The 26,071-nt window shown below is 36.9% G+C and overlaps 1 protein-coding gene across 1 annotated transcript; it reads right to left on the minus strand.

The window, feature by feature from the left end:
* Window positions 1–17,206: 17,206 nt before the first annotated feature.
* On the minus strand, window positions 17,207–19,165 carry LOC125343046 (wiskott-Aldrich syndrome protein family member 1-like). Its single transcript, XM_048335357.1, has one exon. The coding sequence runs from the start codon at window positions 19,163–19,165 to the stop codon at window positions 17,207–17,209; it is 1,959 nt and encodes a 652-aa protein (XP_048191314.1).
* Between the last annotated feature and the right edge of the window lie 6,906 nt (window positions 19,166–26,071).

Genomic DNA, 26,071 nt, shown 5'->3' on the forward strand with positions numbered 1-26,071 from the left:
GCATGATTTGTTTTATGTCCATCCATTTCCCTGCAAATGACATAATATTATTTTTTCTAATAGCTATGTAAAATTCCATTGTGTTTAGGTACCATATTTTTTTTGATCTTCCCATCTATTGTAGGGCATCTGGGCTGTTTTAATAACTAGGCTGTTGTGAATATTGCAGCAATGAACATGGATGTGTAAGTGTCTTTGTGGTGCCCTGCCTTGTGCAATTAAAATTTTTAATTATCCTAGCTACTTTGGAGACTGTGATCTGAGGATCTGAGCTATTCTGGACAGACAAATCCAGCCAACTCTTATCTTCAATTAACTAGCAAAAAGCCAAAAGTACAGGTGTGATTCCAGTGGTAGAGGGCTACCATGAGCAAAAAATCTGAGAATGTGAGATCCTGAATTCAACTGTAGAAATATAAAAAGTAGAATATAAGTATTAATTACTTTGGTAGGTGAGCTGTTAAACTCTAATTGATTGAAATTATTCTGTCGATTTTGTGACTTCCCAGCAATAAACATTATACAAATTCACTTCACCTCTTTAATTAATGCAACAAATATTTTTGATCACCAGATATGTGCTAGGTACTAAGGTAAAAATTAAAGATGAAGCAATGAATAATAAAAAAAATCTTGTCTATAAGAACCTTACATTCTAGTTCACTGGTGTAAATCTAATTATTTTTCTTCTATTAAATTTGAAACATATTCATTAATTCAAAATATGATGCACTTGCCACCTACAATGCATTATGCATATTCTAAACACTACAGTAAGCACAGTGTTAATCATACAAGGATAAATGCTAGTATAGTTAAATAATGTCTCTATCAGACTCACAGCTCTTGTGGATGGGTTTGGAGTAGACTGAAGACGATTTATATAGCAGGAGTTGTGTTATTATACATGGCTGAGTCAGAGGTAAATTTAGGATTACTAGAACATTAAAAGTGCTCACTCAGAGGTCTCTATTTGAAGTCAGAAAACTTAGTAATATTTATGGTTCTAGTAATGTCCTTGGGGAAAATCACATGCAGTCTCTGAGACTTAGTTTATCTATTAAAAAGGTTTTAGTGAGTATTGCATATATATTGTTCTATGAAGTCAGCAGTACCTTACTATTATGGCCTGGCTCATTATAACTTCATTTATATGATTAAAGGGTATAGTTGCCTTATATAGACTATGTAGGTTGCTTAGAAGACTGTGAATGTAATCCTTTGTGAATGAAAAAGCTTTTTCACGAGGGAGAAATATGAACTTTTCAGAGAAATGAAAATGAAAGCACAACTTTGCAAAACTTACATAATTTCCCTCTAACAAGGAAGTTTATAATAATAAATACCCCATCAAAAATATTTCAAGCAGCCTAAACTTGCACATAAGGTTAATATAAGAAGAAAAATTCAAAATTTATCAGAAAGCAGGAAATAAAGACCAGAAACAAATTAAATATAATTTAAATTTTAACAAAGAATTAAATGAAACAGTTGTGTGGAAAAATAAATGAAACTAATCTTTAGCTAAATTGAAAAGTAGATAAATAAAATTCAGGGAAAAGAAAAAACATTGTAAATGATATCATAGGAGTATAAAGGAGAGCATAAGAAAATAATAGATATGTCACGCATAAAAATACTAAGAAAAAATAGTCAAGCTGGATTCATCCCAGGGATGCAAATTTGGTTCAATATACGCAAGTCAATTAATACAATCTTCCACATCAACCGGAGCAAGGTAAAGAATCACATGGTTATATCTCTAGATGCAGAAAAGGCATTTGATAAAATCCAGCACCCATTTATGATAAAAGCCCTGGGAAAACTGGGATTCCAGGGAACATTCCTGAATATAATAGAGACAGTCTATGACTAACAAACAGCAAGTATAATTCTAAACGGTGAAAAGCTAAAGCCATTCACTTTAAAATCAGGAGCAAGACAGGGATACCTGCTCTCTCCCCTCCTCTTCAACATAGTACTAGAATTCCTAGCCAGAGCAATTAGGCAAGAAAAAAATATAAAGGTGATCCAAATAGGAAAAGATGAAGTTAAACTTTCTCTCTTCGCAGATGACATGATCCTATACCTAAAGAACCACATATACTCTACCTCCAAGCTACTAGAGCTGATCCAAAACTTTGGCAAAGTAGCAGGATATAAAATAAACCTTCAAAAATCAATGGCCTTCATATATTCTAATGACCCGAAGACCGAGGCCGAAATCAGGAAAGCAACTCCTTTTGCAATAGCCTAAAAAAAAACATAAAATACCCAGGAATAACCTTAACCAAAGAAGTGAAAGACCTCTATGAAGAGAACTTGAAAAACATGAACAATGAAATTAAGGCAGAACTAAGGAAATGGAAAAAACTTCTAAGCTCCTGGATTGGAAAGATTAATATAGTCAAAATGGCAATATTTTCAAAGGCTATCTATAAATTCAATGCAGTATGCATTAATATCCTGACACCATTTTTTAATGAAATAGAGGAAGCAATCCAGAAATTCATATGGAACAATAAAAGACCACGAATAGCAAAAACAATCCTAAGCAGAAAGAACAGTGCTGGAGGAATTACAATACCCAACTTCAAGCTGTATTATAAAGCTATAGTAATAAAAACAGCTTGGTATTGGCACCGGAACAGGCCTGAAGACCAATGGAACAGAATGGAAGACCCAGAAATGAACCCACAGAATGATGCCTACTTAATCTTTGATAAAGGAGCTAAAAAAATAGGATGGAAGAAAACCTCTTTAACAAATGGTGCTGGCAAAACTGTTTCAACACATGCAACAAACTAAAACTAGATCTTTATATATGCAGAACTAAAAAAAATTAAATTCCTCCAACACCAAACCGCAAAGAACCAACAGCCCCCTCAACAAGTGGGCTAAAGTCTTAAAAAGAGCTCCACATCACTGGCCACAAAAGAAATGCAAATCAAAACAACATTGTTACTCCACCTCACACCAGTAAGAATGTCCTTTATCAAGAAAAGTAATAATAATAAATGTTGGAAGGGTTGTGGCCAAAAGGGAACCCTACTTCATTGTTGGTGAGAATGTAAACTGGTTCAGCCACTCTGGAAAACGGTATGGAGATTCCTCAGAAGGCTAAATATAGAGCTCTCATATGACCCAGCAGCCCCACTTTTGGGTATCTACCCAAAAGACCACAAACAAGAACACACTAAAGCCACCAGCACAGCAATTTGTCATAGCTAGAATATGGAACCAACCCAGATGCCCCTGAGTAGACAAATGGATCAGGAAAATGTGGTACATATACACAATGGAATTTTATGCCTCTATCACAAAGAATGACATTGCCCCATTTGTAAGGAAATGGAAGAACTTGGACAAAATTATACTAACTGTAGTGAGCCAGACCCAAAGAAACATGGACTCTATGGTCTCCCTCCTAGGGAATAATTAGCACAGGTTTAGTCAAGTCACACCAGAGGATCAAAAGAGCCCAATAGCTATACCCTTATGAACACAGAAGATGATGCTAAGTGAAATGAACTCCATGTTATGGAAATGACTGTTGTATCACTGTTATAATTACTTTCAACATGCCATGTGAAACCATAGCTTCTGTTGTTGATGATCTTCTTGTATCCCCTTCCTGTGGTTGTACCTGCACTATCACTGTAACTTATTTGAGTACACTGGAAACTGTATATACTGGTATTAGAACTAATGAAGTGATGGGACATATCAAAATGGAGAGACAAAGGACAAAAAGACAAACGACTCCAAAAGCAATCTTTGCAAAACTGTTTGGTATAAACTAACTGAACAACTCATGGCGGGATTGGGAGAGGGGAAGAGGGGAGGGGGGAATGAGGGGGGAGGTAACAAATAGTACAAGAAATGTACCCAAAGCCTAATGTATGAAACTGTAACCTCTCTGTACATCACTTTGACTATAAATGAGAAAAAACTATCACAGTTTATCAAAGTGTGAAATATTATTCATATATGTACATTCAGAATCCAGAACTGGAATGTAGAAATTGCAAAAAGAGAAAGATGATGAGGAAAATATGTCTCATTTTTTTCAATGTTAAATGGAAATATCAAAATGAAAGAGGTAGCTTATGGATAGGAGAGAGATTTGACAAGTGAGACTGTATCAAAATAGAGTACCTGCACAGCTAAGGACACAGTTACTAAACTAGAAAGATAGTCAATAGACTGGGAGAAGATTTTTACCATAAAACACCAAAGGCCTAATAGTCAATATATACAAGGAGCTTAAGAATTTAACCCCTGCTAAACCTAATAAACCAATCACCAAATTGGCAAGGGAACTAAGGAAAGACTTCTCAGAAGAGGGAAGAATGTCAAAGAAACACATGAGGAAATGCTCATTATCTCTGGCTATGAAGGAAATGCAAATCAAAATGACACAGAGGTTACATTTCACCCCAGTTAGATTGGCCAATATTTTGAAATCTAACAACAAATCCTGGCAGAGATATGGGGAAAAAGAGTCCTATTGCACTGCTGGTGGGAATGTTATCTAGTACAATCACTCTGGATATTAGTCTGGAGGTTCCTCCAAAATCTAAATATGGATCTTCCCTATGACCCAGCCAGACCACTTCTGGGCATCTACCCTGAACATCATGAGCCAGGATATGATAAAGACACCTGCAGATCCATGATCATTGCTGCACTATTCACAATAGCAAAAATAGGGAAACATCCAAGATACTCCACAATAGATGAATGGATCCAAAAATATAGTACCTATATAAAATGGAATTTTACACAACCGTTAGAAAGAATAAAATAATGTCAATTTGCAAGAAAATGGATGAAACTAGAGCAAATCATGTTAAGTGAGGTAAGCCAAGCTCATGGAGACAAATGGCACCTGTTCTCTCTGATGGGCAGAGATTAGACCTAGAAGACACTGGGATATGGTAAATTATACAGGACTCTAGATACACATAGTAAGACCAAAGCAGGATACTCTTAGAAGAGAAAAAAGGTGTCTCATCTCCCACTCAAAACAATCAGGAAGCAGAACAGTCAACCAAAGAACTAAAAGAGAAAACTCAAAATGCTCTACAAAGTCTACTGATAAAAATGTGATAAAAACAGGATCAATAGAGTCTAAGGAAAAAATCCTTAGAGTTGTTAGGGTGAAGAAAATAATCACATATAAAGGAAAACCAATCAGAATTATCCCAGACTTCTCAGCAGAGACCATGAAAGCAAGGAGAGCCTGGAATGAGGTATGCCACACCCTAAAGAAAAATAACTATCAACCAAGAATTGTGTACCCAGCTAATCCCTCATTCATACCCGAAGGTGAAATAAAAGTTTTCCACAGTAAGGAAAAACTGAAACAATATATCTCCACCAAACCAGCTTTACAAAAAGTTCTAAAAGATGTACTATACAGGGAAAATAATCAAGATCACAATACAGACAGAGAAATGAACCCTAAATCAAAAACCAGAATATTAGGTCAAGAAATGGGAAGACATAGCTTTTAACAAGATAGCTATATTGAAAGGAACAAACAATCATCTCTCAATCCTAACTCTCAACATTAATGGACTTAATTCTCCAATCAAACGACATAGGCTCATAAATTGGACCAAAATTCAAGGTACATCTTTCATCTGCCTCCAAGAGACACATCTATACACCAAAAGCAAAGATCTTCTAAAAGTGAAAGGCTGGAATAAAATCTATCAAGCAAACGGCCCCCATAAACAGGCTGCAGTTGCAATCCTAGTATCAGATAAAATTGACTTCAAATTAGAAATGGTAAGAAGGGACAAAGAAGGTTACTACATACAAATAAAGGAATTTCTCTTACAGGAGGATATAACCATCCTAAATATTTACACACCAAATACAGGAGCACCCAACTTCATCAAACAAACACTACTGACTCTAAAAACACTCATAGACCCAAACACACTGATACTTGGAGACTTGAACACTCCACTGTCACCTCTGGACAGATCAACATGCCAAAAATGGAACAAAGAAATCACAGAAGTAAAGAAATGCAGAGACCAACTAGACTTAACCTACATTTACAAAATATTCCATACAGCAACACCAGAATACACATTCTTCTCAGCAGCACATGGAACATTCTCCAAAATATATCACATCTTAGGGTACTGAGAAAATCTGTACAAATTCTGAAGTAGCAAAATCATTCCCAGCATTCTCTCAGACCACAATGGTGTAAAATTAGAGCTCAAACAGCCATCACAGAAAATCCTACAATTCATGGAGACTAAACAACACACTGCTGAACCATCAGTGGGTCATTGAAGAAATTAGAACAGAAAATCAAATGTTTATGGAATTCAACCAAGATGAGTATACAAAGTACCAGCTCCTTTGGAACACAGCAAAGACAATACTCAGACGAAAATTTATATCTCTGAGTGCCTACACCAACAAACTGGAGAAACAGCAATTCAACAACTTAAAGAAGCACCTAACGTTCCTCAAAAGAGAACAAGCCAAACCACAAGTCAGTAGATGGAAGCAAATACTTAAAATTAAATCAGAATTAAATGACTTAGAGATAAAAAAAAATCAAAAGAATCAACAAAAGAAAGAGTTGGTTCATTGAAAAAATTAACAAGATAGACAGACCCCTAGCAAACATGACCAAAAAACAAAGGCAGCACGTACAAATAAACATGATCATAGATGAAATGGGTAGCATCACCACAGAAACAACCAAAATTCAGAACAAAATAAGAGAATATTTTGCAAACCTGTATGCCAACAAATTTATGAACCTGGGTGAAATGGACGATTTCCTAGAAAAAATTGATATCTCCAAACTCAACCATGAAGATTTAAACCTTCTAAACAATCCCATATGCAGCATTGTAATAGAAATGGCAATAAGTGATCGCCCATCCAAGAAAAGCCCAGGTCCAGATGGGTTCACAGCAGAATTCTACAAGGATTTCAAAACAGAACTCACACCAATATTTCTCAAACGCTTCAATGAAATTGGAAGAGAAAGTTCACTTCCAAACCCATTTTATGAAACCAGTATACCCTCATCCCAAAACCAGGCAGGAAATCATCACAGAAATAGAACTATAGACCAATTTCCCTGATGAACATTGACGCAAAAATTCTCAACAAAATTCTGGCCAATCAACATCAACAGGTCATCAAAGAAATCATACACCACGATCAAACTGGATTCAACCCAGGGATGCAAAGTGGGTTCAATATATGCACGTCAATTAATGTAATCCACCATACCAACAGGAGCAAGATAAAGAATCACATGGTTATATCCCTAGATGCGGAAAAGTTGTTTGATAAAATCCAGCACCCGTTTGTGATAAAAGCCCTGGGAAAACTGGGATTCCAGGGAACACTCCTGTATATAATAAAGGCAGTCGATGACAAACAAACAGCAAACATAATTCTAAATGGTGAAAAGCTAAAGCCATTCCCTTTAAATCAGGAACAAGTCAAGGATGACCGCTCTCTCCTCTCCTTTTCAACATAGTACTAGAATACCTAGCCAGAGCAATTAGGCAAGAAGAAAACATAAAGGGAATCCAAATAGGAAAAGATGAAGTTAAACATTCCCTCTTCACAGATGACATGATCCTATACCTAAAGAACCCCATAGACTCAACTCCGAAGATACTAGAGCTAATCCAAAACTTTGGCAAAGTAGCAGGATATAAAATAAACCCTCAAAAATCAATGGCCTTTTTTTTATCCTAATGACTGAAGACTGAGTCCGAAATCAGGAAAGTAACTCCTTTTACAATAGCCGTGAAAAACATAAAATACCCAGGAATAACCTTAACCAAAGAAGTGAAAGACCTCTATGATGAAAACTTGAAAAACATGAAAAATGAAATTAAGGCAGAAGTAAGGAAATGGAGAAACCTCCTATGCTCCTGGATTGGGAGGATTAATATAATCAAAATGGCAATACTGCCAACGGCTATCTACAAATTCAATGCAGTATACATTAATATCCTGACACCATTTTTTAATGAAATAGAGGAAGCAATCCAGAAATTCATATGGAACAATAAAAGACCATGAACAGCAAAAATAATCCAAAGCGGAAAGAACAGTGCTGGAGGAATTACAATACCCAACTTCAAGCTGTATTATAAAGCTATAGTAATAAAAACAGCTTGGTATTGGCTCCAGAACAGGCCTGAAGACCAGTGGAACAGAATTGAAGACCCAGAAATGAACCCACATAACTATGCTTACTTAATCTTTGATAAAGGAGCTAAAACAATAGTCTGGAAGAATGATAGCCTCTTTATCAAATGGTGCTGGCAAAACTGGTTCAACACATGCAACAAACTAAAACTAGATCCTTGTATATCACCCTGCACCAAAATCAATTCCAAATGGATCAAAGACCTTGAAATATAAACAGATAACCTGTAAACACTAAAAGAAGGAGTAGGAGAAACACTTGGGCTCCTTGCCACAGGATGAAACTTCCTTAACAAAGACCCAGAAAGGCTACAAATCAAAGAAAAGATGGCCAAATGGGACTGCATCAAACTGCAGAGCTTCTGCAGGGCAAAGGACATAGCTCTCAAGATAAACAGAAAGCCCACAGATTGGGAAAAGATCTTTACCGGCCATCCAACAGACAAAGGCCTCATATGTAAAATATATGCAGAACTAAAAAAAATTAAATTCCTCCAACACCAAACTGCAAAGAACCAACAGCCCCCTCAACAAGTGGGCTAAAGTCTTAAAAAGAGCCTTCTCTGATGAGGAAATGAGAATGGCCAGTAGACATATGAAAAAGTGCTCCACATCACTGGCCACAAAAGAAATGCAAATCAAAACAACATTGTTATTCCACCTCACACCAGTAAGAATGTCCTTTATCAAGAAAAGTAATAATAATAAATGTTGGAAGGGTTGTGGCCAATAGGGAACCCTACTTCATTGTTGGTGAGAATGTAAACTGGTTCAGCCACTCTGGAAAACGGTATGGAGATTCCTCAGAAGGCTAAATATAGAGCTCTCATATGACCCAGCAGCCCCACTTTTGGGTATCTACCCAAAAGACCACAAACAAGAATACACTAAAGCCACCAGCACAGCAATTTGTCATAGCTAGAATATGGAACCAACCCAGATGCCCCTGAGTAGACAAATGGATCAGGAAAATGTGGTACATATACACAATGGAATTTTATGCCTCTATCACAAAGAATGACATTGCCCCATTTGTAAGGAAATGGAAGAACTTGGACAAAATTATACTAACTGTAGTGAGCCAGACCCAAAGAAACATGGACTCTATGGTCTCCCTCCTAGGGAATAATTAGCACAGGTTTAGGCAAGTCACACCAGAGGATCACAAGAGCCCAATAGCTATACCCTTATGAACACAGAAGATGATGCTAAGTGAAATGAACTCCATGTTATGGAAATGACTGTTGTATCACTGTTATAATTACTTTCAACATGCCATGTGAAACCATAGCTTCTGTTGTTGATGATCCTCTTGTATCCCCTTCCTGTGGTTGTCCCCGTGCTATCACTGTATCTCATCTGAGAACCCTGGATACTGTATATACTAGTATTAGAACTTGGGAAGGGAAAAGCAATATCAAAATCGAGATACAAAGGATAAAAAGACAAAAGCAATAGTTACAAAACCATGTGGTGTAAACCAACTGAACAACTCATGTGGCAAGAGGAAAAGGGGGAGGGGGGAGGGGGGAATGAGGAAGGAGGTAACAAACAGTACAAGAAATGTATCCAAGGCCTAATGTATGAATCTCTAACCTCTCTGTACATCACTGTGATAGTAAAAAATAAAAAATAAAATAAGTTCAGACTGGGATTGTGATAGGATGGGGAAATAAGTGGGGGAAACCCGAAGGGGTGGCATTGACTTGTGGATTTGAAACCCCTTTTACAACTACTTAGTAAGAATTTATTTCAAAATTTGGGAGACAATCTGACAAAAATTCACAGGGCTTCTACCTCAGTGAAATTTCTAGAGAGCTATTAGCATGAACAATATCAATGGTCGTCTTCTAAGTAATAGGATACTTTTATTCATATGGTCTCTTATAACCAAAATGAAACAACAGTAAGTGATCTCCACAGGGAGGATTTAATACTGAAATAGCAGAAATTCCCATTTTGAAGAGAGCACTGATATTCTTTCTCTGGGCATTTCTGTCATTGCTAGTAGGCTCAAGGACAAAATGAGCATGGTGATAGGGAAAAGGGCTATGCATGTACATAGCAATGGAGGATTTCTACTCTCAAAGGCTGGCCTGGATATGGTCACTACTGAGAGTCTAATCTTAGATGAGTGAAGACCAATACTGAGTCCTCAAAATGGCTAGCTTCTCTAGGTTAGCAGTATTTTAGACAGTGGTAGGTTAATTACAATAGATGTTGTTCTACCCTGGAAAAGGAAGGCATCAATTGTCTTCTGGCAGTAAATACTTCCTCTGGGTAAGGATTTGCCTTCTCTTCCTGCAATGCTTATAGCAAAACAACTACTTATGGAAATATTGGATGCCTCATTAGTCATTGTGCTATTCTACACACTACCAATTCTCAAAATTCTCACTTCACAGCTAAGAAAACAGCATATGGCAGTGGACATAGGTCCAAGAAATACATAAATATTAACATGCCATCCACCATGCTGAAATAGGTGGGTGGAATGGCCTTGAGAAGACAGTTTCATTGGCATTTCCTTGAAAGTCCATGCAAGTAACCTCAGGAGGTTCTGTGTTCTCCCAATCAGAGTACAACCTAGATGCCCTTTTCTAATTATCTCACCCAAGGATTCACAGATCTGGTAAATTCCTCATAGAAACGGGAATGATTATCATTGTGTATTGACCTTACAGACCCAGTACCATTTTGTTTTCTGTCTCTGAACTTTATTCTTAATGGTTTGTTGGAAGGAAAACAATTCTTCAGCAGAAAACACAGTGGCCAATGCTCTGAATTGTAAGTTAAGACTGTAACCAGGGGCAGCTTGAAAGAGCACCAGAACTAGGCAGAAGATAAGAATATAAACCTTGGCTCTGCCACCCACTGTATAAGTACTTAGATACCCCAAGTCCCACTTTATCATCTCTTTGATGGGAATGGTTAAGAGCTTTTTCCTTTTAGGGTAGTTATAAAAATTAGCAATAGTAAAAGTAAAAATAGTTAAAGTATCCAGTAGCTCGGCTGTCTCTTTACTTTCTATAGTTTTTACTCTCCTTACTTCCTTACAGTACATTAGCTCTCTCAGCCTGAAGAAGTTTGGGCACACTGACGAAAACAAGTTAGCGAACCTAAAAGCTGAAGACCATACCTTTTATCATGGCCATCCAGACTTTACCTGTGGGCACAGCCACTTGGCTACTCAGGACCGCCTTGTGCCATGAAGCAAACCACAGTGGCCTTCCTAGATAAATCACCATGTTATTACCAGCTTTTACAAAGTGTGAGCAACATATATATATATATGATGTCAAAACTGATTGTCTAATCTAATTCAAGCCATTAACTTTAATTTTGTTCCATAACAGGAATGTAACACAGATTTTTACCTTTTGTAAATGTAGAAAAAAATAAAAGAATGAATCAGTCCATTGTTAATCTGTACCAAGAAAATGAGTGAAAATAAATGTCAAATTTTTATGGGTAGGTATAATCATCTCTCTGTATAGTTCTAATATATAAGAGTAGAAAAACTATCAGAGCTCTTTAAAAAACATACCATTTTTTAAGTTTTGTTTTTCATTTGTATTAATAACTTGTAGAGAATAGTGCTTAAAATAGAAAAATGGTTTGTTAAAGTAAAAAAAAAGAGTGTAACCAGGATATTTGAGGCTATTCGTGCAACTGAATCATCAAAGAGTAGAGAATTACTGTGTACACTGAGGTAATTGATCCTGAGGACCAAGGGGAAATTTGCTTCTACACAATGGGGGCAAATAATACCTCAGTTGAAATTCAGGAGATTCTTTATTCTTAATATCACCATTCTGCTATAGTTTAGATTTGTGATGGTACCCAAAGACCTAGTGTGTTCAAGGATTGGAGCTCTCTCTCTCTCTTTCTCTCTCTCTTTCTCTCTCTCTCTTCCCTGCTCTTCCCCCTCTCTCTCCGCTACTCTTCTCTCTCTCTCCCTCTCTCTGCCTCTATCTATCTATCTGTCTATCTATCTATCTATCTATCTATCTATCTATCTATCTATCTATCTATCTATCTATCTATCTATTTATCTGTCTGTCTGTCTGTCTGTCTGTCTGTCTCTGTATCTATCTGTCTGTCTGTATGTCTCTGTATCTCTGTCTCTGTCTATTTCTGTCTCTGTTTCTGTCTTTCTCTCTCTCCCTATGACCTCTATGGGGTGAAAATCCAACTGTCTTATCAGTTCTCAGACTAGAATTCCCACATGAAGTCGGGCTACTTATACTTTTATTCCAAATAAAGAGGCATGGTGCAAAGCAGAAGAAGGAGATCTATTACTTGGCAAGACAGCATTTCACTCCATCTTCTTCACCCATCCTCCAGGGTACAGAAACTGACCTTACTTTATGTAGGAGAATTGGGGACAGATAATGAGGAAACAGCATGGCCTGGTTGACCATCAACTCAGTGTTTAGCTCTGGAAGCCTGACAGATGACGTGTAGCTTTTGACTTTATTTTCAAGATGACGGTAAGGTGAAATTATCTGTCTGATGGGGCAGTTTGTCTCTTTTTCACTAGTTGATTATGAGTGAGTCTGTTCTGGCAGAGCCCAAGATAGTTCTAAAGCGACTACAGAAGGGAATGATTGTGATCAAAAGGCACAAATGCAAAATAGGGGCAGGATCTGAATGTTCAGCTTTTACTTAATTTACAGATCAAGAAAAAGCATTTTTAAGTTACTCCATACAAAAAGACTTTACCAAATTCTCCTCTCATAAGGTATTTTGTAAGCACAGACCCAAAACAATTGATACAAACAAGTATGGCCTAAAAGCTTGGAAACCATAGACAATTTAAAACATTTTTATTGGCTACTCCTATGTCAGTTTGCTTGATCATTAGGAAGGCACAAATCACTCAGTCCACACCTCCATCTGTGCTTTTGGCTGGTTATTTTGGAGACAAAGTCTCAGAGCATTTTCTGCTCAGATTTGATTCAAACTATAATGGTCTCATCTTTGTGAGTAGAAATGGTTATAGGCATGAGACACTTGTATCTGGCTCAAAATAATTTTTATTGTTTTAATTATACACATCTCAGATTTCGTCTCAGTGAAAGAAAGCTAGCTAAAAAATGCTACAAGGAATACAGTCATTGCTGAGATTATACCAAAGCCAGTGTGGCTTAGAAGCTTTTAGAATTTGTTTGTGGGAAGAATTTGGAAAAGCTTGGAGAATCAAGCAAAGAACTGGGATTCTAAGGTTAATGGAGGACTCTGTAAGAGATGAGACAGAATGATAGGAATGCAGAGAGTAAGGCTAAGCCCATGTGGGTTCAGATGGAAATGAAGACAGTTGAAAATTAGGCCATTCATGTTATACTCAGTCTATTCTTTATGGCCTAAGACTTTCTATGGGGCAGTTTAAAAATGATGGTCTATATTATCAAGCAGATGAAATAACAAGACAGTTCATCATGCAGCAGTGGGAAGGCTATCACTGCAGATTCACAGCTAGATTTACAGTGAGAAATAGAAGTTAAGAAAAGTAGCAGAAGCTAGGTGCCAGTACTTCATATTTTTAATTCTAGCTTCTCATAAGGTTAGTATCGAGGGGTCACAGTTTCATCCCAGCTGGTACTGAGAAGCACATGGAATTCTTATTTTTAATTAACCAGCCAAAAAAAGCAGAAGTGGATGTATGGCTCAAGGGCCAGATACTACCCTTGAGCAAAAGGGATAAGGAACAGAGTCCAAGCCCACAGTTCAAGCCCCAGTACCAGCACAAAACATAAAGAGGAATACTAGAATAAAAAATGTAATAAAATTCAATTTGGCCACAGTAGGCATTTAAAGTTGTGAACAAGGAAAATACTGTTGTTAAAGAGATTAACATCATTAAAATATTACCAAATACTTTGTGTCAGCCCAATAAGAAAGACACCTCAGAAATCAGCAGGCTCTACCTACAGAAGGCTTAAGGGTATGAAAGTGTAAATTCCTTTAAAAATGTCATTTTAAAAGACCCCCTGAGTTTCCTTGATCACATTGGGCAGCAAAGGGAATTCCTTTCATATGTATAGCTACCAAGTCAATCAGAGGCTACAGTAACCATAGTCCAAGCAGAATCAGGTAGAACTTGTGCAGGCATATCTTGCTCTCATCCATGTGACACTAGCCTTGCAGTCTTCCGAAACACAAGAGTTATTGGATCATGAAGTCTTCCACTATGATTTCAAAGTAGACCTGTAAAGTCGTTCATGGCATGGCAGGATCAGAGTCCCAGAAAGATGTGCACCTACAGCTGAAGCACATATCCCAGGAATTTAAAGATTCTCAGAATGTGAAAGGAACGCCAAGGGAAACTATAAGAAGAATAAGTTGGTCCTAGACAGGAAATATGAACGATATAATCAGCACATGAGAAGGAATGATGCTAGAGATGTTTGGTATTCACATACCACCAGCATGTGTCCCACAACTCAGATATGCAACAAGCAATATTGACTTGATCAGTCCATTTTTTCTTATTATTTTCATATTATTCCCTTGTAGAATGGGTATGTTTATCTACACCATTGCTACACCATTGTATGTTAGAGGTATGCAGCTGTGGAACTATAATGGTAAAGTGCTATCTTTGAGCAAAAATCGTTAGGGACATTGCCCAGGCACTGAATTCAAGCCTGAGGATCAGCTCTCCTGCAAAATGAAGTGCATAGTGCCTTGCTTTTTCTGCAAGCTCTCACAGCTCAATTTGCTTTGAGTCTCAAGAAAGACCTTAGACTTGGACTTAGATTAAATCCATTTTTAAAGCTTGTGAGGATCCTTGACAATGGATTAAATGTACTTTTCTTTTTTTATTGAACATAAGCCTTTGGTGAAGTAGAGCAGAATACTACAGTCTAAATCTAGAATGTTCCTCCAAACCCTTGTGTAGAATACATGGATATCAGTTTGGTGCTGTTGAGAAGTGGGGGAACTTTTATGGGATAGCACCTAGAAGAAGTTAGGTCCTTCAGGTCATTATGCCCTTGCATTATTATTTTACTTCTTAAGTTATCACCATGTGAATAACAGAATGTCTTTTTTTTCCCTCTATATTCTCCATCATTGTCCTCAACACAGACTGCTTCCAGCCTTCTATACTCCCAGTGACAGTACATACCGTTTTAGCTACCACCTCCTCTATGTCTCATCATTGTTTGGTATAGAAAACACATTTATCTAAACCACTTCCTCATGTCACATGATGACATAAACCACTTCAAAGTCATTACTGGCCTCTTGCCTTTCCAATGAAAGTGTTATTGTCACAATCAGTAGGCCTATGTTACACTAAAACAAGCATTCATTTTACTCTTATTATCTGCAGAATATGATATAGCTCACTGTTCCTTAAACATTCATATTCTGGATTCTGTGATCAATTCCTGTTACTCTGGTTCCTGTTCCTCACCATCTTTGTTGATTGCTTAGCCTCACTCCAGTATTGTCTAGGAACTTGACATCTTTCCCATACCTTTGGATTTTAGGGTTTCTTATAGTGAAAAATTTTTATAATAATCTTTTAAGCAAGTTGACACAGTCTCATGGCTGTGACTTTTAAAAATAATTTATTATTTTATTTTTCAATTACTTATTGAAAGTTGTTATAATGAGATGTGCTATTTTGAAAATTGTAATTAGAAGTAAGCAAATATCTCCAGTAAATAAGATCACATAAGAATGAACAAAAAACCCAAATAACAGGCAGGCACTAGTGGCTTAAGCTACTTCTTAAGCTATTTCTAGATACTCAGGAGATTGAGATCCGAGGATCATGGTTTGAAGCCACCCCAGGCAGGAACATCCATGAGACATTCATCTCCAATTAATCATCAAAAAAGCAGAAGTAGATCTGTGGCTCAAGTGGTAGAACACTATCTTTGAGAACAAAATCTCAGGGACAGCACCCAGGCCCTGAGTTCAAACTCCCAACCAGCTCAATGAATACATAAAAACAAAAAAGTGAAAAACTCAAGGATAGCACCGAAGCTCTGAATTCAAGTCCCAGGCCTACCAAAAAAAGCCTGCAAATTAAAAAGAGAACTGGTAATATTCATTCTACCTATTCCTTGAGGAATATTCAGAACCATAAGTTTAATTTATGCTTTCTGAGTACACCCAAGTAAATAAGACCAGAATTTTTTTCTTACTTATTGTCAAAGTGATATACAGAGAGGTACAGTTTCATATGTTAGGCCTTGAGTACATTTCTTGTACTGTTACCTCCTCTCTCATCCCCCTTCCCCCTCCCCCTATCCCTTTCCCCCCATGAGTTGTTCACTTGGTTTACACCAAATGGTTTTGCAAGTATTGCTTTTGTAGTTGTTTGTCTTTTTATCCTTTGTCTCTCAATTTTGATATTCCTTTTCACTTTCCTAGTTCTAATAGCAGTATATACAGTTTCCAATGTACTCAGATAAGATACACTGATACTGCAGGTAAAACCACAGGAAAGGGATACAAGAGGATCATCCACAATAGAAACTATGAAGACCAGAATTTTAAATGTTTGGGTTAAGCATGCTTTGAAGTGGAATAAAATAACTTTATAAACCAGGAATTTTAATAAATATATGTTGTAGAAATACACACTGTAAATCCATTTTATAGTTAATTTGTGCTAATAAGGAATAAAAGCAATCAATAATCCCATACATATAAATTTCTATTTTCATTCATGTAAATACAATGACAGATATTTAATATTTGTTTCTATTGAATGAATTTTAATAAATATTTTTACCAACAACCTATTTAACCATCATAGTCCCAATTAAACTGTGCTGTATAAAAAGTATTCTGTGTTCTTAATGTTTTTGTTTAATTCAGCAAATTACCTCCTTAAAAATTGTAATATACTGAGGATTTCATGCTGATTATTTTTCTTGGGGGGAACAAAACAGAGCTAATGGTTAATTCTAAGGGAAAAATACAATAAAACACAATAGATGTTAGTTTTATGTTGCTTGGATTTATTTGCTTACTTTTCCTCCATCCAGTCACTTTCACTATCTGATATTTCTGAACTATATCCCATAGCCTTACGACGAGTCAGGATAACATTCATTTCATGTTCAAATGGATTAACTCTTGCTTCTGGTAAACACTGATCTTCAGGCTTGTGTAACACAGTTCCTTTTCTTACTGCTTCCATCAAATCACTCCTGGTTGTACTGAGTATTGGAAAAACTGATGGAGGAGGTTCATTTAAACCAGAAGGAAACTTCCTTAGTGAATACTGGAAAGTCGAATGGCTCTTGGTGTTTCTTGAAATGGCAGGTGTTGGTTGAGTAAAAGAAAACAATGGCTGTAGAATGGAATATTCTGTTAATTTAAAATCTGGTGATGGCAATTGTTGTGGATTCAAATTTCTTGTGGGTTTTTCAACTCGAGTGCTTTCTAATTGTTCATTTAAGTGTCCTGAAAATGGGCTTGGTACTTCTTTTGGTAATGGGAATGCAGATATTGATGATCGTGAACATGAAGATACTGATGATACTGGAACTGAAGTTGACCTTTGTGAAGTTAAAGATCTTTGTTGTGGTGCTATTGAAGACTGTGCTGTAGAGAGAATCAAATTTTGTGGTAATGGTGGATGTGAAGACTTAAGTTTTGATGGAAATGAAGATATTGCTGATTTTGCAAGTAAAGGTGACTGGGAAACAGAAGATGACACAGGTTGAAAAACTGAAGAGGTTTGTGGTTGCTCACATAAAGCATAATGGGTACCATCTATAACAGAAGAAGGGTATAAATGTGAAGTCATTCTTTTACCTTGTGGATTTTGGTCATTTGGTTTCAATTCAGAATACATAAAAGATTCTGGTACTATAGGGCAGAATTCTGCTTTTGGTGGTGTAATTGGAGTGTCTGTATAAGGAGTAGATTGTAGGCAACAAGATTCTGCTGCTGCTGATGGTGTTGCTGCTGTTGCTATTGCTGCTGTTGTATGTTTCCAAATAAGTAATGATGCTTTAGTTGGAGGTTGAATGGTTGCTGGAATTTCTGACCCCTTTGAAGCCCTTAATCCAGCTAACCAATTAAATCGTGGTGGAGGTGACGAGGCTGGTGCTTTAGGATTCATAAGCACTTCTGCTTTTACATGATGATTTGGAGGTTGGGGTTCTACTTCCCTCTTTCCGATTCCATAACTGACATAGACACATGAATTTTCCCTATCTCCTGTCGCACAACACTCTGGGTGCAAAGCACTGGATAATGCTTTTCCTACAACTTTTGTTAGAAGAGTGCTGATTTTACTAGACTCTAAAGTGGCAAATGCAGAATTTTCAGATGATTGATTGACATATGAATGAAACATCTTGTCACAAGCAGCTGGAACATTATCGCCCCTTGGTTGAAATTGTGGTAAATGTTTTGAGTCATTGTAATGATGTAAGTCCTTCTTGTTCTCCAAAAACATTTCCATCTTATGTCCTTTATTTTTTGCTATATTCCTTTCTTCCCAAAGCTTGGGACAAGATGAACATAATTGGAAAGAAGTATCAGGAGAAATTAAACCTTTTAGTTCATCCAAGTGGTAAGAATTACCTGTGGTAACAGATGATATCTTTACATCATCACTGTAACTTTCATATGTGTTAAGAAATATTGAATTCAAGGCGCATATTTGCTGTGCTCGGATAGTTGTACTTGGAAAAGTATTCCCTAATTCTCCAACTTGCATTGTTAACCCTTCATTTGCATGCTTAGCAGTAATAACATCAGTTAATTGGGTCACATTTTCTTGTAAAACTGTAAATTTTGAAGAGACTCTATGAATCTCTTCATATACTTTCCCAAATAAGGTTTCAACATATTTATTTAGATCAGTTACTTGTCTAGCTATGTCATTTAAACATCTATGAATTACCTCAATTTCTCTAGTCATCCCTGTTTGGTCCCATTGCTCTTCATCCATTTCTTTTTTCAATGACATATTATGTTCCTGTTCTTTCAGCACGGTGGTTCTTTCAGTGGTGGTCTGGAGGTACCACTACATCAGATTCACTTCAGTATCCACCATTACTCTCAGACCCATTCCAGGGTTTACCCAAGTTTTAATTTCACCAGGAAGATCTGCCAATATTATGAGCTGCCATGTCTGAGAGGAAAAGTCCTAGTTTCAGTTTTTGAGAGGTAACATAGCAACCAAATTCTTTATGAGAATTTTCCATTTGAGCAGAAAGTGAGAGAATAATGCCTCTGAATTATTGCCACTCCCATGTGGTCTGAACTATTTCACCAAGGTGGGGGGAGACCATTTAAAGGGGAAGTAACAAGACTGTGAATAATCTCATTTACTCTTAACGTGTGGCCCTAGGTTTTAAAAAGAAGACAGTTTCCTTGTCTTCAAATGACAAGCATCTACTGTCTTATTCCAAAATTATCTTCCAATTGAAATGTTCCCTCCCTCCCCCCGGGCTCTGCTTGGATATCATTCAGCCATCTAAAACTTATTAATTTTTCTCTTATTATTCTTCCCATTTTTTTCTCTTTTTCCTCTATTCTTTATTTTTGGATCTGACCATTTCCACCCATCCAGTTAGTTGATCTGCCCCATTCCTCCCCAAACCCCAGCAATAAGCTGACAGTTTATCTCCATATCCAGGCTCAAAGTCTGGTCAATTCCTATCCCAAAGTGTATCCCAGAATATTAACCACTTTTCTTCTCCTCCTGTATAAACAATACAGCAAATGTCACCACCATTTCTGATCAGCATAGAAGGAACAGTCTCCTAGCTGATTTTTCTAATCTTCTCTAATCATCTTTCAAGATGTTTTTCTCCTTGCTTCTATCCATGCTTCCATGCTTATATCCATCCAATGATTCTTTAGCATGTACAATGTGTGTGGACTTCAGTAAGAAAGTAAAGCCAGATCACAAGATGATTTTTTAAAACCACCTAAATGTGAATATATAATATCAGGACTAAAACAGATACAATCTCTTACTATACATTCTGTAATACATCATCCAAGATCAAGAGAGATCAATGAATATAAATGCTGGTAGATAATTACTATTTGAATTCCATTCAGGGTGGTTCTGTGAAGATACTGAAAGGGAAATGAATATAAGAAAAATGAAAATTTTAAGAAGAGCTCTACATGCCCTTATATCAAGAGGAAAGAAATCTCTGAAAAGTGAGTTTTCTGGAAAGATAAAAATTGTTCATTCATCCTCCAATCTTTCACACTGATACAACTAAAAAATAGCCAAAAACAAAAATAAAAAAAAATCTTGTTAAGCCTGAATGTCTTAATTAATCAGTGCTAATTAGCTCTAGAAATAAGCAAATTTTACTAAATTTGATGATAAAAATAGCAGTGAACTGAATAAATATAAAAAGAAGTTGCCTGTATAAGTGTGTTTCTGTGACTGGAAGCTAAATATTCCTTGGCCGACCCCAAAACTATGATATTGTAAGGTTAGCATTAAATGTGAGTATTAAAAATTTGAAAATAGCTGGTGGTTCATGCTTGTTATCCTAACTACACAGGAGGTCTTGAGTTAAAGATCGTGTTTAGAAGCCAGCCTGGACAAGAAAGTCTGTGAAACCCTGATCTCCACTTTACAAAAAATAAAAGATAAAAATGGAGGCCAGTGGCTCACATCTATAATCCTAGCGACTCAGGAGACTGAGATCTGAGGACTGTGATTCCAAGCCACCCTGCACAGGAAAGTCTGAGATTCTTCTCTCCAATTATCCACCAGAAACCTGGAAGTGACATGGTAACTCAAAGTGGTAAAACACTAGCCATGAGCAAGAGTTCAGGGACACCACTCAGGCCCCAAGTTCACACTCCATGATCATCAACAACAAAAAGGCCCTGAAATAGTGATACAGCCTAAACTTGGTCACAAAAGCTCAAATATAGCGCCTATACCCAGAGTTCAAACTTCAGCTATGGTACAAAAAATAACCTTGGAAATATACACTGCTATAAATGAACTAAAAAGCCAAGATAAAGGGTACAGAGGAAGTTGAAATCACATAACGTTTCTAATATCATAAAAGTTATTTTTCCAGGTGCTGGTGGCTCATACCTGAAATCCTAGCTACTCAGGAGGATGAGATTTGAGAATTGCAATTCAAAGCCAACCCTGGGCAGGAAAATCTGTGGAACTCTTATCCTCAATTAACCACCAAAAAACTGAAGTGGTGTTGTGGCTCTAGAACACTATCCTTGAACTGAAGAGCTCAGGGACAGTGCCCAGGCCCTAAGTTCAAAAAAAATTCAGCAGTGATATTCACTAGACACAATGTTAAAAATTAATTTTGCAACTTGTGGGGAAGGGGGACTGGGAGGGAAAACTGAGAGAAAATAAAGGAAGAGGTAAAACTGTTTAAAGAGAAATGTACTCATTACCTGACTTTTGAAACTGTAACCCCTCTGTACATCACCTTTACAATAACAATAAAACAAAATCCATGGCATTAGATGTACAGTCGAGGGTAAAATACAATAAAATTACATTCTTCAAATTTTCAGAGGGAAGATGAAACACAGTCAAATATATCAGTCAAAATATATCAAGAAAAGGAAAACTAGATGGGTTCCAAAGGCTCATGTCTGTAATACTAGCTACTTAGGAGACTGAAATCAAAAGATTATAATTTGAAGCCAGTAGCAGCAGAATAGACTTCAAGACTTTATTTATGATGAAAATATAATTTACTTAGAAGTATGAAAGTAAATGAGTGAATAAAACAATACATATTAGTAATTATTGAAGTACAAGAATAAGCTTAATTTGAAGATACATATTAAACAAAATATGAGCAATATACTTTATGAAAACTATCATGAATTTCTAAGGATCATGAACTTGTGAAGAATATACAATGCAAAGTTCATAAAACAAAATTAAACAAATGAAAAGGAAACTTAAAACAGAATAGGCAAAAATAAAATTGAGAAGACAAATTTGCTCAAATCTTGTTGCATGAGTTTCCAAAATGCATTTTTATCTTCCTTGCAATTTGCTTCAAATAATTCCTGCTTAAATATTCATATGCTCTTAGACCTCACTGATGTTGCTTTTTTTCATAGAGATGTATTACACTTACATCACTGCAGAATTGCCACTTCAATATTATAAATTGAACTTTTATTCTTCTATAATACTTCTCTTAAATCAAACTTGTCTTATATAAAAGTCTTTACACGTCAGATTTGTGATAATCATATATTTCTTATATTTATTTTTTGAGTTGTATAATAGTGCTTAGGAACATAGATTTTATAAGCTATCTTCTGATAAAAATTAAATTTTCCTCTTGGTATTATGAAACCTAAGAAAATTTTCTTTTTCATTTTATTCTCCAAGTCCAATTTGTTAAGTGGTGCAATAATCTCTGATGATAAAGAATTTCATACATAGAAATTACATCAGAAGAATGTATGATACACAATGAGTCTTTACTATCACTCCTATTACTTTTGAAGCAAATTTGGGGGAAGAGAGAATGAAGTAGTAATAATTTTTAACCAAGTCTGGTATTTTGCTTGTAACTTGACAAGTTTTTTTTTAAAAAAAATAATTTTTTCCTGTTCTTGGGCTTGAACTCAAGGCCTGGTCACTGTCCCTGAGCTTCTTTTGATCAAGGGAAGCACTGTACCATTAGGACCATAGTTCCCCTTCCAGCTTTATTTGTAGTTGAGTGGAGATAGTGTCTCACAGACTTTCTTGTCTGTGATTCTCAAATCCTACCCTACTGAGAAGCTAGGATTACAAGTATGAGCTACCAGTGATCAGCAAGACTAGTTTTGAATGTTTTTCTGTTTGTAATATTGGAATGAATATTTTGTTTACTTGGTTTGTGATTTAAATTATTATTTACTTTTATTTCACTTCAACATAAAGAATATTAAGTAATTCTTACAGCATACACTTGTTAATGATGATTTCTCCTAGGTTTTTGTGAGTTTTCAATGCATATATTTATTTTTTAGTTTTGAAGAAACATCTTGAAAATTATGTGTTGACTTTCTTTAGTTTATCAAATATCATCTGGCTTTTACGGTCTCTGGTGATAATGTGTCTGTCTATTTTATGAAATCATTTAAAAAAATTGGCAGTTCTAAGCCTCCTGCTTACTAAGCAGTCACCCCTCTGAGACACACCTCTAGCCGTTATCAAATATTTAATGCTTTCCAAACTGTCTCTGATTTTCATTAGTTTGAGTATGAGTGCCTAGATGTGTGCGTATTTTTGTTACTATATGTAAATGGTTAAACTTCTTGCATGTGTAGTTCAATGGTTTTTACTAAATTAGGAACATTTAGATCACCATTTGTTCAAATATTCTTTTCTAATCCTTTCTTGTCTCCTCTGAAACGATCAATTGCATATTTGAGTAGAGTAGATTGCATCACATGTCTCTGAGGCTTTGCTTAGTATTCTTCATTCTTTTTTCTTTATGTTCCTCAGATTCAGTTATTTGAATTATATATCAGACTTCCGGGAAGACAGTGGAGGAGCAGTAGAGCTCTAGCTGAGCTCCTTCTGACATTGCAGTTTTCTCACCCCATAGAAACTTTTCCTCCTAGAAAGACAGCCAGAGTAAGTTCTAACAGTACAGGGATTCTGGCCAGGAAGGAAAAACCCACTTTGCTCGTCTGAAAACACAGATTTGACCTCCAGGCGGCATCCCGCCGCCGTGCCAGTGCCGGTGCCGGCACACCACCCGGCACAGCAACCTGCACTCCGCACAGCTAAAGCACACAGCATAGACTGAAGAGAAATCCTCCAGATGGCGGCTGAGCACGGATGACCTGAAATCACAGAGAAAGCGTGAGTATCCCACGAAAGATATTCTCACTAGCGCCCAAAGAGCAGCTTCTGGAAGGCAGCCCTTCCTCCACCACCAGAGAAAAGTGCCATCTTTGCCACTGGCATAGGGTCAGACCAGATTGGAACTGAAGCGGGCCATCTTTGAAAAGGGCAGGAGGGACCGAACAATGACAGCCATCTCCGCCCAGGAAAATGCCCCCTGCCCTGGTGGGAGGTGAGTCTTGGGCAGCGGCTTAGCCAGAGGTTCCCTGTCCTGCCCGCCGGATTTTCTAAATTTTAAGCGAAAGCTGCAAGCAGCTACTGGCGGCACGGAAACACCAGAAGGGGGAACAAACAGTTCCTGGGACAGCTAAATGGTCCCGTCACAGAGGAAGCCCAATTCCCAGCACTCAATGGAGCTGCATTCCATAGCCACCTTCGCCAAGGAGGCTGCCTCCCCCAGGCAAGCAACTCTCAGCCAAGCAAAACAGGCCAGAGGCGCCCCGCCCTGCTGAGTCCACAGACTATTCAAATCCAGGCATCAAAGGCAGCAGCCCCACAGCAGACAGAGGAGCCACAGTTCCTGAGACTGCTCACGTCCCCATCTACAGAGGAAGCCAAGGCCCACCTGCAAGCTGTGCGAACCTCAGAGACCCAGGATTGTACCAACAGGGGAGAAGAGTCAGAACAGATCCACCCCTAGCATACTGAAATCAAGTCAAACCAGCCAATCAGGAAAATAGACTGCAGACCATTGCAATGAAACCAGAGACTGGGGGAAGACCACCCAAACAAGGAGGACTCCATTTTTTTTTCTTTTCAAACATTTTTTAAACTTTTTTTAAAAAAATTTTCTTTTTAATTTTTTCACATCTGAAACATCGTTGGTTTTTTTTTGTCTGTTTGTTTTTTATTTGTTTGTTTTAAAAAGTTTTTGTTTGTTTGTTTGTTTGTTTGGGTTGTTCCTTCTCTGTTTTGTTTTCCCTTTTTATTTACTTTTTCTTCTTTTTTAAATAATATTTCTCTGTTTTGTGTATCTGTCTTCCAGTATTTTTACTTTATTTCTCTCTTTGTGTTCTCTTTCTTTAAAAATTACTTTCCTATGAACAACAGCTCCACTCTTTTCAGCTAACTCTCAATTGTCTGTCATTTTAACCTTGTTCTTTCTACTGATTCTACTCTTCTCCACATTTCCACATCACTGAAACTAAACCAAAATCACCACCAGCCCCCCAATACATTTTACTCTATTCTCTTTATTACCTCCAACTTACCCTCCTGACTTACTGCCTGGACCTCCAGGTTCCATTGACTCCTAGTTATTGGATAGAGGGTATACCAGCTTAATCTGAGTTAATCAAAGAGGTTCATAGAGAAAGCCAGTCCTAAAAGAATTTAATATAAAAACAAGAATTGCGTATAAGGTTGTAACAGTAAATCAGTAACTACTGAATACAGGGCCCAGGATCGGTTGTTATATTGAAATTGTATTCTTTAGGAACACCAAATCTAACTTTAAAGACAGGTTTACAAGTTATCTGTATATAATTGTGAACTTGTAAGATTTACACAAGATATCTTGATAAGGGCTGCTTTGGGTCTTAAATGGTGCTCACAGGTGCTGGTAGACTGGCATTCCCAATTCAAATGGGCAGAAGAAACACAAGAAAGATGGCAAACAATGAAGTCCTATCCCCCACTCAAAACAAGCAGGAAGCAGAGCAGTCAATCAAAGACATAGAAGAGAACCCCCAAAAGGTTCTACAAAGTCTACTGATAAACATGATAAATGAAAAGTTTGAATCTCTTCAGTCAATTATTCTAGAGCGTGAGGAGGCAAAGCAAAAATTGATGGAGAATTTCATGGCATCCACAAATAGATAAATGAACTTCAAGAGTCAAATGAAAAGATAGCTACCCAGCTGATAGATCAGAGAGACAACAATCAAAACCAAAATAATGAAGTTAATGAAGTAAAGAAGTCCATACAAGACCTAAGAAATGACATGGAAATCATCAGGAAAGACCAGTCAGAAGGAAAAGAGATTCGAAATCAAGTAGCTA

Source organism: Perognathus longimembris, chromosome 28 (genome assembly GCF_023159225.1).
Source record: "Perognathus longimembris pacificus isolate PPM17 chromosome 28, ASM2315922v1, whole genome shotgun sequence".
NCBI classification, from domain to species: domain Eukaryota; kingdom Metazoa; phylum Chordata; class Mammalia; order Rodentia; family Heteromyidae; genus Perognathus; species Perognathus longimembris.

Coding starts and splice junctions, on each gene's coding strand:
- LOC125343046 (XM_048335357.1), bottom strand. CDS start 19,165: ATGTCATTGAAAAAAGAAATGGATGAAGAGCAATGGGACCAAACAGGG.